The sequence below is a fragment of the Alexandromys fortis genome, unplaced genomic scaffold (assembly GCF_014885135.2).
Source record: "Alexandromys fortis isolate MF-2015 unplaced genomic scaffold, M_Fortis_MF-2015_v1.1 scaffold_170, whole genome shotgun sequence".
Lineage (NCBI taxonomy): Eukaryota > Metazoa > Chordata > Mammalia > Rodentia > Cricetidae > Alexandromys > Alexandromys fortis.
In genome coordinates, this window is record NW_026068084.1 from 1,100,359 (window position 1) to 1,112,936 (window position 12,578).

Sequence of the window (12,578 nt, forward strand, 5' to 3'; positions counted from 1 at the left end):
TCTCTTCATAGTGGGTGGTACTTCTCAACTCAGTCAATCTGATATAATTCTCCACCATGGCTCAGGTGATTCCAGGTTGCCTCAGACTAACAACTGAAGGATTCTGTCTGGACCCAACACCTCCCTAACTACCCTTGTCACTTTTTTAACAGTGGTAAAACAAGGACATTAGAAGATCTTCTGACAGAAGCATAAGCACTTGCTTGGCTTGCTATTCCCTGATGTCCTTCAGGATCTCCATGTGTCTCTTCACATTCTGGAAAATTTTGAAGATGAAATCCTTTGTATCTCAAGGAGACAGAGAGAGGAGTCACTTGGGTTCTGGGTGTAATGAGAAAAAAAAAATTGGTAGAGGAAAACCAGAAGGAAGACTTCAGTTTGCCTAGAGACAGGCAGAGTGGATGTGGGCAGTGAGAGTCAGGGGCAGGTTTTCCTCAGCATAAAGGCAAGAGATGTTTGACTCCTGGGACCGTAAGCATCTAAACTCTGACTTCTGAAAATGCCCTAAGAAACAACCACACCCAAGAGAAAGGCTGGGCTATGTGTAGGCAGTGGAGAGACAGAATTCTTTTTCTCTTGCTGTCTAAGTGGGTAAACGCCTATAAGATGACCTCTGCAGACCTCGCTGTGTTAAGGTGAGAAAGAAACAATATTGTCATTTTTATGTCTAAGGATTCAGGGGGTGTGAGAAGCATGGTTTAGAGCAAGTGCCCATGGGAATCTGATACTCTCCCTATCTACACTAAGGTGAAGGGAGCATTGGGTCTCTGGTAAGGTTTTATTTTTTTATTATTTTTATTTTTATTTTTTGGTTGTCCTTTAGAGAACATTAATTGGGTCTAAAGCTGGTTTATTGATTTTTATCCTGCTTTATTTCATTGGCTTGTTTTTTGATGTAGAGCCATTTGCTCCCTGACTCAGAGGACCTGCATTCTGAATCTAAGCCAAGTGTACAGCTAATTTAACAGAGTTTTCTTTCTGGAGTCTTGGTGTAACATTCAGAATCCCTGCCCTGGTTACTATTAATAATGGGGACAGAAGCTTCCACCATCACCAAACACTGAGTAATATGCCAGGGCCAGCAGTAGCAGATCTCATGTCGCCTCTAGTCTGTGAGGGAGGTATTTTTAGTAGTTCTATTTCAGAGAGGAAACTGAGACTCCAATCTCACCAGTGCTTCTCCCAAGGTGACTCAGCTGGCTTTGTCAGGGGTTCAGGAGCTCTTCCTGGGGAAAAGGTCGGCAGAATATGGCTTCAACTCTCTTGTCTTTCCCTCCTTTCACTGTCTTAAAAATGCTTCCTGTATTTAGCGATGAAGTCTTGATCACGGCCCGTATACAAGGCAGTAAACATGGGTGAAAGCCAGAGACATTGACAGTTGAAGAAAACCTGTGTGAAAATGTGGGGTGTGGACTTCACAGTGTAGAGATAGAGATAATGGCAAAGCTAGTTGGATGGGTTTTTGAGTTTTAATATTTTGATTTAATCTTTTTACATTTTGTCTATGTAATTAATTTCTTTATTTTACATCCTAAAAGCAGCTCCCCCTTCCTCCCTTTCTCCCACCTTCCCTCCTTATTTTTCTGCATTCCACTCCTTTGGTTCTGTTCAGAAAGGGGTAGGCCTCCTCTGGGTTTGATTTAATTTTTTTTAAATTGCAAACAATTTGAGCCAGATGGATCTCCGTGAGTTCAAGGTCAGACTGGTCTACAGAGGGAGTTTCAGCACAATCAAGGAAAGCTTGTTTTTGGGGAAAAAAAAACGAAAAGAGAAAATAAAAGAAAGAAAACACTTTGAGGAATGGCCCCTTGTGCCCCAGGCTGAACTTCAACTCATTACGTGCCAAAAATGACCACCGATCCTCCTGCCTTTACCTCCAACAGCTGGGATGAAGATAGGGCTCACCCCGTCTGTGTGGCCATGTAGAAGACTCGGGTTTATTTCAATATCTATGTACTCATATCTTCCTTCCTTGGTCAGAATCCGGGCTCCACTCCTAGTGGGTGGACAGAAACCACTCGAGAGCTTTGCCCTTGGACACAGGACTTTGGTTACATGTTTATCTTAGTATTTGAGGAAATGGCTCTAAGCTATGAAGGTGAAACTGGTCATCTGACTCAGTCTGAGGCAGGGTTTCTGTATATTTCTTCCACTTCCCCAACTTCATTACAGATAGTCATCACTAAGCTCTGGGTAAAGAGAAACGTGCCCATGGAGGGTGCTGGTTAGTGCCACAGCCTGCATTCTAAGGTATGCAGAGCAAGTTTGCTTTCCTTTTATGATTTACTTATTTTTTTTCTCTTCATGTATGTACTTGTGTGCATCTGTACATGAGTGCTGGTACCCATGGAGGGCAGAATAGTTGATGGATCCCATGGAGCCGGACTTGCAGGTGGTTGTGAGTCGCCTAATGTGAATTCTGAGAGCCAATCGCTGATCTTCTGAAAGTCCAGGCATCATTTGTAATTTTGAACTGTCTCTCTAGATCAAGCTTACTGTCTACATCAAATGCACACTAGTCCCATCTCTCCGGGAAGTGTCGCTCTGCTCTGATGCCAAGGAGAGGCTATTAGCAGTGCCAGCCATTCCCGCTAGGTGGGGTTGCTCTACCTACTTGAAGGCAGTTATCATTCATGGTGCCTGACCTTGAAATGCAAAGGAAGGTTCTCAGTGCCACAGTAATCAAAATTGCCCTAATACATTTCTGAATGACCTTAGTACATGCCACCAAATCTCATTAAGTACAAACGCAGCTGCCATCTTCTGTAAATTCACAGAACACATTGCATATCGAGAGGGTAAAAGCCTTGGAAGAATCCCTTTTGCCATACTTTTATTTCATTCAATAGGCTCCAAATAACTATGGGCACCCCCCCCATCTCCTTTGTTTCTCTTAAAAGAGCCACGTAACATCCTATAGAATATCCATAGATGAATTCTGCATTGTTCAAAAGGACCAGGGCATGAATATCAATTTAAGAGGACACTCATAATCCCTTCTCACCAGGGGACACATATGGTATGATGAGCCCTGGGGACTTGTGTGGTCTTTCAAGCTAATGCGACCTAAGCAGCTGTTTCCCTCTGACACCAGCTGCCCAGTGTCTGTGTCATTGGCTCAGGCCAATCAGCTAACCCATGATGTTGGTTATTCATTGCATGGTCAACTTTTAGGTTTTAGTTAACTGGCATTTTCGAAAAAACAGGAGGTCGGTGTGCAAGATCCTCATTCAAAAGCAATTCCCGAAGCATAGTTTTGCTCACATTTGAGTTGTGCTGTTTAACACTTGTACATGAGCTGGGCTTGCTATGGTTTTCGTTTGTCATTTAAAATATTATACATGGAAAACACATGCAAGTGATTTCATGCACAAGCACAAATACATTCTGATATAGTAGTCACCAAAGAGAAATAACACATTTTCATGGTTTTCAAAATGATGTTTTGCCAGCATTAGGAGCTAACCCAAGAGCTCCTCAGTGGCCGAGTCACAGTTTGCTTTTGTTGTTGTTTTTTTATTATTTATTTTTATTCTTATTGTTGTTTTTCAAAGAGGACTGACCTGGAGCTCCTTATGTAGTGGAGACTAGCTTTGACCTCTTGATCCTTCTGTTTGAACCTCCCAGTGTGAGTCATGGTTTAGACCTAGGAATCCTCACCAGGCAGAGGTTTTCACCGTGTGCCGGGTCTGTATAATCTTGTCACAGAAGAAGGGCCAGGTCAATAAGATAGAGGAAAGGGGTTTTCTGGACTGATGTAATGAAGGGAAGGACCTGAACTTGGAAAGGAAAATCATATGAAGTTCTCAGATACTATTATTTTACGATTTTTAGCCATTTCCCACCCCCTTAATGGAGCTTTGCTTCATGCCAAATATCCAAGCAGCATTAACATAACTAATACTTTGTGAGCTCCCGGGTGCCTGTGATCTCTGTTATCAAGGAGCCGGATGGCAGCAGCTTCAGGTTTCTCAATAGCACCGAACAACACACTGAATGAGGCTTTGCTTTTCATTGAATCTCGGTGTGAAGGAAGTTTGAGTTCCTTCACAAACTTCACTGAGCCTGCAGTGGTCAGGTCTCAATGAGGTTAAATAACCCCAACTATTCTTTTCATCCCATTCCCAGGCAGTACATTTTTTTGTTCTGCTATTTCCCTGTGAGATACCAATCTCTGTTCTCTCCTGATTCAGCTGCAGACATGGATTCAAAAGTGAAGCAGCCTTGCAAGGTGCTTTCGTTTATTAGTCTTATTATAAGCAGTTTTTAAATGTACTTTTACACATTTGAATGTAAAGCAACATGAGATGTATCTTTATAGGCAGGTAAGTACTAGACAGGAGTTCCTATGGCATCTGCCATCAGGTACATTTTATCTTTTGCATCAAAATAACAATACATCTGCACTTGGAACCAGCTGTAGTATGCGTTATGGAATAAACCACAGTGGACTTTGGAGAATGTGATTCGAAACAGAAACCCAAGACTCAAACACCCGGTGGAATACAGAGGTGAAGCAGGTACACTATAGAACTGGAGCACGAGGCTGCTGAACAGGTGAACTGGTGATTGTACACTCCAGAGAGTGAGCGCCATCTGAGACAGACAAGCACTGCTGGACCACAGAGTGATAACTGTTCATTCTCAGCATCCTTTGCTATAAAACCAGAAACATTAAACATTAGTAACCAATCTCCAAGTGTGTGGCATGCAGATCAGTGGGCTATGCCTCACTGCTTGTCCCCTTAAAGAGGCTTAGTCCCATCTCCACATTCCCTTGGAGACTGGAGGTTTCCAGGCTAAAGATCCCCTCTAGTGTCCTTTTTCTCTCTAGAACTGAAATTTAGCAGATGGTTGTAAGCGGTTCAAGCTTTTAACAGTCAATGAGCCAGCAGGGGGAACCCACAGACTGCGTGACTCACAACTATAGGAATAAATTTTCAAGATTTATCCACAACAAAAACAAAGCAACACACAATTCTCTTTTTATTTATTTATTTTTCTATTTTACATACCAATGCCAGTTCCCTCTTCCTCCTCTTCTTCTATCTCCTCACCTCTGCCCCCATCCCACCACCCATCCACTCCTCAGCGTGGGGTAAGGCCTCCCTTGGGGAACCAACAAAGTCTGGTATACTAAGTTGAGGCAGGACCAAGCCCCTCCCCACTGTATCAAGACTGAGAAAGGTATCCCACTATAGGGAATGGGCCCCAAACAGCCAATTCATGCACCCAGGATAAGTCCTGGTTCCACTACTAAGGGCCTCTCCAACAGATGAAGCCACATAACTGTCATGCACATTCAGAGGGCCTAGTTCAGGCCCATGCAGGTTCCCCAGCTGTCAGTCCAGAGTCCGTGAGCTTCCACTACCTCAGGTCAGCTGTCTCTGTGGTTTTCCCAGTCATGAACTTGACTCTTCTTGCTCATATGATCTCTTTTTTCTCTCTTCAATTGAACTCAAGGCGCTCAGCCCAGTGCTTGGGTGTGGATCAATGCATCTGCTTCCATCAGTTTCTGGATCTAGATTCTATGATGACAATTAGGGTAGTCACTAATCTGATATAGGGGAAGGCCAGTCCCAGAACACTGTCCACTGTTGCTTAGATTCTTAGCTGGGGTCACCCTTGTGATTTCCTGGGCATTTCCCTAGCACTAGGGTTCTCCCTAACCCCATACTGACTCCCTCTATCAAGATATCTCTTTCATTGCTTTGCCTCTTTGTCACTCCCCCAACTTGGCCATCTGGACCCTCATGTTCCCATCCCCTCCCTTCTACCCCCACTTCCAGTTTACCCAAGAGATCTTAAATATTTTCCCTTTCTGGGGCCCTCCATGTCAACACACAATTCTTTAGAGCAGTTCCTGGCACTCTTACCATCCTGTGACAGTATTAAGAGAGAAGTGTGGAAGAAGTTATGAGACGGACCCCTCACAAGTGGACTAGGGGTGCTTCTAGGAGAGAGAAAAGGAGCCCTAAATCTTTGTTTCCACCACAGAAGCTCTTCACACACAGTGGGGAGAAGGAGCTCCTAGATGCTGAGGATTGCCTTGGCAGTGAGCTCTCATATTTACAGCCCTCTGAACATGAGTTCATGCTGCTAATAAGCCAATTCATAGCTATTTATTTTTAAAGGCTTTTTATAATTCCTTCTCCCTTCCCCCTTGAGCCCCCTCCCCCCACTCCCCTGTGTGTGTGTGAGTGTGGGTATAGGTTTGACTCGGTGGAGAGGTTGGATACAGTGTGGAAGGGATCTCTGGGTTCTGGCAGATTCCTGCAGGTGGGTTACTGCACAGATGGTGAGCAGCCAGACTAGGTCTGGACACTGGATGTGAGACCCAGACAAGGTATGGCAGATTTGGGAGGGTGCGTGGAGGGGAAGGGTCAGAGAATCAGGAGGCTAGATTCTAGAGAAGGATTTTGGAGATCTGACTCACTGGGGAGGCTGGATATGGTGTGGGAGTGACCTGTCCTGCTCTGCTTCTTTTAGCTGTTTAGACCACATAAGTATTGCCTTTGTGAATGCAGTGTTGTGATTCTGGGCCTGGGTGGTAGTGGTGGTGGTGGTGATAATGACCACGATGAAAATGGCAAAATATGAATGACTTTAAGAGCAGCCTACCTGTCTCAGATCCCCTCTCTATATTTTGTCTCTTTCAGATATCTAGAATTTATAGTGTTGGGCTATATGCTCAGCTGGAGGTGGATATAAAAAGCTATACAAATTTCTTTAATTGAAACAATATTTTTTTTTTATTTTTTTTCACAGTCCATAAAGGCTCTTTATTTATGTTTTACATCTCTAGAAAAAGAATCCCAGGATTTTCCCTCCTGTGTGCTTTCGTCTTGCCTCTTCATGGTCCATGATGCCAGCTGAGGTGGTCAGTACAATGAAGCCAAACTGACGGGACGGGAGCAGATTGTTCTGCCATTTTTCTAGGTCTTTGAGTTGCACATCAAATCTAGGGCTTATCACTCCACACTTGTTCAACCTGCCGGTGAGGTTCACGACGATCTTCCCAGCTCTGTGGTCGTCAATGATTTCAAATTCACCAATGTAACCGTGCTTCATCATCACGGTTAGGAACCGAACGATGACTTTGGAGCAGGGCCTGATGAGGACCTGGCGTTTGCCTCTCTTCTCTGCATTGTTGATGCTTTTGAGAGCATCGGCCAGGACGTTCATGCGCACCATGGTGGCGGCGCGGGAAGATGGCCGAAAGAGGGAAACAATATTTTTTTAAAAAGATGACCTCATCCTATCAAATGTTTTTCACCAGTTTCCAAGTTAAGAAAATAAGAGACAGTTAAGAGGAAACTGATCTTAGTGCTGTAGGGATGGCGCAGTGGGTAAGGGCACTAACAGTCTTCCAGAATATTCACGTTTGTGTCCCAGCACCCACACTGGGAAGCTCAGGACTGCCTGGAACGCCATCTCCAGGGGATCTAAAGGCCTCTTCTGGCCTCCAGGGGCTCCTGCACCCATGTGGCTGGGCCATTCTCCACCCCTTCCACACAAGAAAATCCCGTTCATTGCTCCAAATTAGCAGAATGTCTCAGCAACAGCTTCTGCTGTCGTCGATGACTTAATAGTCACTGAGAAATCACGTGAAACTCGCTCACGAAGGCATTCGTTTGGCACACGTTCGCTGAACATTTGAAACATGTCAGACACTGTAGCAAGGCTTTGAACAACATCTGCAGGTTTCTTAGTACATAGCGGAAACTCAATACTCGGTTCCTGACTAATTCGGCACGATGATGACGCAGGTAGGAAGAGCTTGACAAAGCAGACGAAGTACAAGATTGGGACTGAAAGGCCCAACGAGCAAATGCACACAGAGAACGAAGCATCGAGCCTGGGGCTTAGAAGCCAGTGCACTGCATTCTACTGAGCCAGCGTCCACCTCTGACTTATAAATTCAGTGTATTGGATTTATACTACAGGAGGGAAATTCAAGATCCCTTAGATTTACTGACTGAGGATTATTGACAGCGTGAATTGGGAATGACTGAAACCATTTTGCTGTGATCTTTAGACTTCTAAACTTCTTCAATAAAGTCCTTTCAAAAACCACGGAAATTCATTTGATAGGGTTCTTTCTTTTATATCAATACTCAACTAAGCTAACGCACTTGGGAAAATTAATTAACTTTCTCTCCAAGATCACACTGCTCATCTCTGACAGCACTGGGAACAAACGTCCTTAACTCACGAGCCAGAGCTTGGCAGCCAGCTCATGATTAACATTTTACACACCAAGCTCTGAATGGCCTCCCACACTTTGAAGTACTTTTATGGACAGAAAGAAAATGAAATAAATGGGAGATAAAGTCTGTGTTGTGCTTCATGGAGAAAAATCTAAATTTGATAACCTTGATCCTTGAAGGACCTTGGCAATTCTCACCTTCTGAAACAGAAGGGCAGTGTGGAATGCTGATTTTTGGTGACTCATCCATCAAGACTACGGTGTGTAAGATGGAGTCTGGGAGATGACAAGGTGGAGGATCTCATCCTCCTAGTCCTCATCTTCACAGCTGAACTTAGCGACCTTGGAAAGTTCCAAACAACCTTCCCTCCAGGCTTTCTCAGAATGGAACTGTCAAGAGCCTGGCTCTCAGGGAAAGAATAAGGACAGACTACATCCCTCACCCTTTCGTACCTGCCAAAGAAGAAAAGTGGATGAAAATATGTTAGAGCAATTGCAAGTACAGAAGACATCTGGATTATTCTACATGTTTCCACAAGATAGAATGAGTGTGTCACAATTACAAATGACAGGGTTTGCCAGACTTTAAGTACAAATTTCTGTGTCAGACTCTATAGATGAGCAGAAGAAACTCCCTGATTTCTGTTTCAAGTGTACCCAGGTTTATCAGTTTACTGGAATTCCTTCATCCTTGTGCCTCAGTGTTGAGTTGTCAGATACCTGAAGTCAGATCACTGTGGTAAATCAGCAGAAAGTGAGTGTTTTTACAAAAAATAGATTCTTGAAGTTCTACAGCCTGGGAAATTGAAGGCCAGGTTGCTAGAGTTGGTGTCTGGGGTGGGCTGACCTTCTGATTCACAGATATCACCTTTCGTCTGTGTCCTCCAATGGTAGGAAAGCTACGTGTTTTTTTTCTGTAAGGGCACTGGTTATGTTCCTCCTGGATCTGTCCTCATGAAACAGGTGTAAGAGGTGTGGTTGGTAACATGAGGCTCTAACTGAGATAACTTCTGACTCATGTTCAAATGATGCCTTAAATGATAGGAAAAATACCTATATAACTAACAATACAGCAATAACAATAATAAATGTGAGAGCCAAATTATGTTTTAATTACTGTGCCTAAGAGATCCATGAAGCAAAATTTCCTCTAGCTTATAAGCACCTTGCCCAAGGACGAGTACTTCCTGAAATGCTGGAGGCTATTGTTCATGGAAGCTAACAGATCACCTGTTTTCACTCCCCTAAACAAGTTTGTTTCACCCAACTGCACTGTATGGGCTTGACCGTGTGTTTGCAGGAGGGATGCAGGCAGAAAATACATCAGAGTGTATGCTTGTTCCTGATTGGCTGTGGGTGTTAGGGGATGGTATAGAGTAAATATATCAGGATATGCTTGTCCCTGGTTGGACCTGGTGGGAAATATGGTGGCCTTATGGGTTGTCTTTATAACTCTCTGCAAAATGTGACTCTGTCATTTTCTGGGGACTTGGGAATGGATGTTGCCAGAGTCCAACATCCTGGCCAATATTTAATTAAAGGTTGTGTCAAATTTGGCTCAAAAATCTTATTCTTGTACAGTGAGATTAACATGAACCTACATCAATTGTCATTAGCCAGTGTATCTTCCAAGTATCATTATGGTCATTTTTGCTCCCCCAGCAAAATCAAATTTGTTCCAGACCCAATAAATGAACCATAACGAGCTAAAATCAACTGTCTTGGGAAAGATGGGAAATAACTATGGGAAGAAACAAGGTCTTCAATGATGTTTACAGAATTCACCCACTCTAGGCCATCTTTAGCATTATAACCAAGTTTCTCAATCATTAGGAATTTTGGGCATCATAACTCCTTTGTTGTGGGTTTGTTATCTTTGCAATATGGAAATAGAAGAACCACAGGCAGTCTTGGTCTCCAGACACTGATCTTGGGAGCACCCTTCTCCAATACTAGATACACTTGAAGAACATATCTCAGTAAGATACACTATTTATTTTTTTGCACTATTTATTTTTAAAGTTAAGTCAGTATTATGGTACGTACTTTTAATTACTTGTAGTATGTAGAATAGATATTATATGCTCCTTCTCAGAGATGGGATTCCCTTTATCAAAATAAGAATTTTTTTCAAATCCAGAAGAACATTTTCTGCCAGTTTTCTTGGACTTGGTAAAGTTTAGGACAGAGAAAGTCCTCAATACTATAATAAAAGCCATTACCATAGAACGTTAATCTGTAAGCTCCATCCTTTGATAAAACTTCTGAGTATATTTAAAGCTCGGTGAGGTCTTTTTCATAGCGAGTTTCTTGACAAGTTGTTGAAAGAGAATGTGTGGCATGTGTGTATGCTAATTATTGATATGTTCTTTCTCTTCTCAAGCACACAAATGAGAATTTTCATGGCAAAGCCATGGCTTGTTACAAGGGTAATATCCCAGGGACTGGGAGAATTCACACGGGTCCACTGAGCATGATTTCCTATTTCCCCAGCATTTCTAAATGATTCATTTCATGCAGCTTGCTCTGTTGATTAGTATATGTTCCGATTACACTAAAGCAGAAATAATCAATGATGGTTGACAACCTGACCTGCAGAGTCTATGTATTTCATCGAGGAGATTTGAAGGAGGGAGAAACAGTCTGAGTGATTTAGGATCGTCATGGTCCTTGGGTTTTCAGGTTAGTTAGTATTATCAGGGATCTATTTTGCCCTTGGTTGACATGTTTTGGCAGCTTTTGTTAGCTACCCACATTTTGATACTCAGGAGTTTTAAATATTCTTCTATTTTTAATAAATGATAGTACCTATCTCACCAGACTGTTTGATTTTTTCATTAATTATTTTATATGTATGGGTGTTGTGCCTGCATTAGGGATGTATGCATGCAATGCTCACTGAGGCCATAAGAGGGCATCAGATATTTCTGGTGCTGCTGGGAATTGATCCTGGGTCCTCTGGAAGAGTAGTCATTGCTCTTAACTCCCGTGCCATCTTTCCAACTCCCAAGGAGATTTTATTCTTAACAAATTGCATGTCTTTTTCTTTTGATTTATATATTTCCCTTGGCACTGAAAACTTTAGAGCTTTAGAGCAAAGCAGATGGGAGTTTTAATATCCTGAGAATTACCTAGTAAAAATGGTCCTACTTTCTGAACTCTAAAGTTGGATTCTATAGAACTAAAAAAAAAATTTCCTGATATTTTAGTTTATTTAAAGATCTCAAAATTGAAGACAGAACCAGTGGTGCAAACACTTTTTCTACAAAGGTAAATTTATTTCATCACTTGTAATATCAAAATTTGGAAACTGTGCTGACAAGATGGGTCAGAGGTTAAGAGCATTGGTTGATTTCCAGAAAAACGGGGTTCAGTTTCCAGCATCTAAATGGTAGCTCATAATCATCTATAACTCCAATTCCAAGAGATCCAGTTACCCTCTTCTGGCCTCAGTGGGTACTGTACTCATGTATTACACATATGTACATGCAGACAAAGCATAAAAAAGTCACATTTTGTATCTGAGGTAGACAAATGGGTAGGAAAAAAATATACTCTCCTAATATTAGTATATATTAATACAGAAAAATAAAAGTAAACATGTAAATAAATAGGGGCAGTAACATGTTTATTGTGTATTTGATATAAATTAGGACTTATGTTCTACATATATATTTATATGATTTATCATGTGTATCATGTATCCTTATTTCTAATACTAGATACAGAGAAAAAGACATCAAAACATTAATAATGAATTTCTTAAATCTGGAGGAATTACAGCGAACCTATTTGTTCCCTTATAAATTCTCAATTTTTCACGGGAAGAATGAGCTAATTTAATATACTAATAAGCCCAGAGTTTTTAAGAAAGAAAGAAAGACAGACAGAAAGAAAGAAAGAAAGAAAGAAAGAAAGAAAGAAAGAAAGAAAGAAAGAAAGAAAGAGGGGAGCCAGCAACCTCTGATGGAACAGGCCTGAGCCAGTGACTTCCGTGGGAGCAGGCCAGAGCCAGTGATCTCCACCAGTACAGGCCTGAGCCAGTGACCTCTGCAAGATCAGACTCAAGCCAGCAACCTCCTCTGGACCAGACCAGAACCAGCACCTCCATGGAACCAGGCCCAGAGCCAGTGACCTTCATGGGACCTGGCCCAGAGCAGCAACCTCTGTGGGAGCAGGCCTGAGACTGGGACACCTGCAGGAGCAGACCAAAGCCAATAACCTCTGCAGGAGCAGACCCAAGGCAGCAACCTCCATGGGACCAGGCACAAGCCACTGACCTCCGCGGAAGCAGGCTTAAGCCAGTGACCTCTGTGGGAGTAGGCCCGAGTCAGCGACCTCTGCTGGAGCAGGCCCAGGAGAGTAAGTG

The 12,578-nt window shown here is 42.7% G+C and overlaps 1 protein-coding gene across 1 annotated transcript; it reads right to left on the bottom strand.

The window, feature by feature from the left end:
* Positions 1 to 6,767: 6,767 nt before the first annotated feature.
* LOC126488550 (40S ribosomal protein S15a) lies at positions 6,768 to 7,220 on the bottom strand. Its single transcript, XM_050122092.1, has one exon. It carries the CDS (start codon positions 7,192 to 7,194, stop codon positions 6,802 to 6,804), a length of 393 nt encoding a protein of 130 aa, XP_049978049.1. The 5' UTR covers positions 7,195 to 7,220; the 3' UTR covers positions 6,768 to 6,801.
* Between the last annotated feature and the right edge of the window lie 5,358 nt (positions 7,221 to 12,578).

Coding starts and splice junctions, on each gene's coding strand:
- LOC126488550 (XM_050122092.1), bottom strand. CDS start 7,194: ATGGTGCGCATGAACGTCCTGGCCGATGCTCTCAAAAGCATCAACAAT.